Consider the following 1,506-nt stretch of genomic DNA (forward strand, 5'->3'; position numbering starts at 1 on the left):
GCACAGCACAGATGATAGACCCATTGCCCATGAGGGTCAGGAGGTAGACAACAGAGAAGAGCACAAAGAGGAGGATCTGCCCCTCCCTGGAGCAAGGGAAGCCCAGGAGGATGAAGCCAGTGATGGTGCTGGAGGTGTTGGGGGTGTTGTAAATTTTCATATGTCTGGGAGCTGTGAAAAGACCATCAAATTATTGAATGACTGTAAAGACAGATGGGGACCCAGTTTATATTTAAACCATTTTGGGAAAGAAGATAAAAACATATATTAACAGTTATCTTTTTTCTTTGAAATTAAAATAATTGACCTGGTTTGCTTTTTATTCTCATTCACACTTTCACTGTGGACTCAAGAAAACTTTGGTTAGAATTGATAAGGTCTTGAAGGAGAGTGTTTTAAGGTTATATTAGACCTTATCCTTAATAGAGTTTCTATCTACCTCCTTACCTACGTCCCTAGCCTCTCAAAAATGGAATCTTTACATCATTGCAGTTGTGGGAGAAACTGAGTTGAACTCTTTAGTTATGTAATACAAACTCAGAACTTTTTTGAGTGACATCTTTTACATGACTTGAAACTGGCCTTATTTATTTACTTATTATTTTTAGAATTTAAAATTCTTTTATTTATTTTTAGTTAAAATGTGTTTTTTTACTTTATAAAGTTTCATATTTTTTTAACATATGCAATTATTTTCCATCATTTACAATACAGTACTTACAATGACCCTCCAAACAGAAAAGCAAAGTAAAAAATCAAAACACGAACTTCTGTTTCATGTAATTAGACTTACACAGAAATTAGAAGGTTAAGTAACAACTAGTTAATCACCTAATTTCACAGCTATCTGAAGTGGCAATCGTTATATAGCAGCTTATCTATGATACATTCAAGATAAATGATACAAACTAAATGATTAACTCATTAATTTAATAATATTATACCCCAATTTCATGTGAAAACAGCCAAGCCAACTGGAAGGAATGAACCTTAGTTTCTGTGGTGTTAAAACAGCAATTGTAGCCATCCAGTTGACCAATGTGAAAGAATTGTTAATGGGCCATGTTGAAACAAGTCTGTGCTTACCTGAAAAAGAGATAGGGATTTGCCTATTCTACAGTTGGAGATAGAATTCTATTCCCACAGTGCAAGCTATGGATGTTATTGGTAACATGGAATTCTAAATAGAAGTGGTTTTGTAGGGGATGCAGAGCTAAAATTTTACTCCATCCTCTAGTAACTACTTGGGAGCACCTCAAGGCAGAGTGGCTTTTAAAGGTTGAATATACACAGAATGCCTTTCTTTTATTCAAAATGAGTAAGAGTACCTTTGTTGAACAATCATGCACCTAGGCCTTGGAATCAGTTAGAACGCTCTGTAAATAAATGTTCAAATGAGCAACATACATAAAATTATATCCCTTACTGCTTCTTTTTTTATGTTAAATCCATATTTTATTTCTTGAAAGTTGGCACAGAGACCCAGGGAGCCTAATAATTTCTTAC

At 34.5% G+C, this 1,506-nt stretch overlaps 1 protein-coding gene across 1 annotated transcript in view; it reads right to left on the reverse strand.

Moving 5' to 3' along the window:
* Positions 1-245, reverse strand: part of LOC115301231 (olfactory receptor 11G2) — a 1,085-nt gene extending 840 nt beyond the window's left edge. Inside the window, exon 1 of the mRNA XM_029950961.1 lies at positions 3-245. Coding sequence (XP_029806821.1) covers positions 3-160 — 158 coding nt within the window. The 5' untranslated portion in view covers positions 161-245. The remainder of the gene's footprint in view (positions 1-2) is intronic.
* Between the last annotated feature and the right edge of the window lie 1,261 nt (positions 246-1,506).

Source organism: Suricata suricatta, chromosome 9 (assembly GCF_006229205.1).
Source record: "Suricata suricatta isolate VVHF042 chromosome 9, meerkat_22Aug2017_6uvM2_HiC, whole genome shotgun sequence".
Lineage (NCBI taxonomy): Eukaryota > Metazoa > Chordata > Mammalia > Carnivora > Herpestidae > Suricata > Suricata suricatta.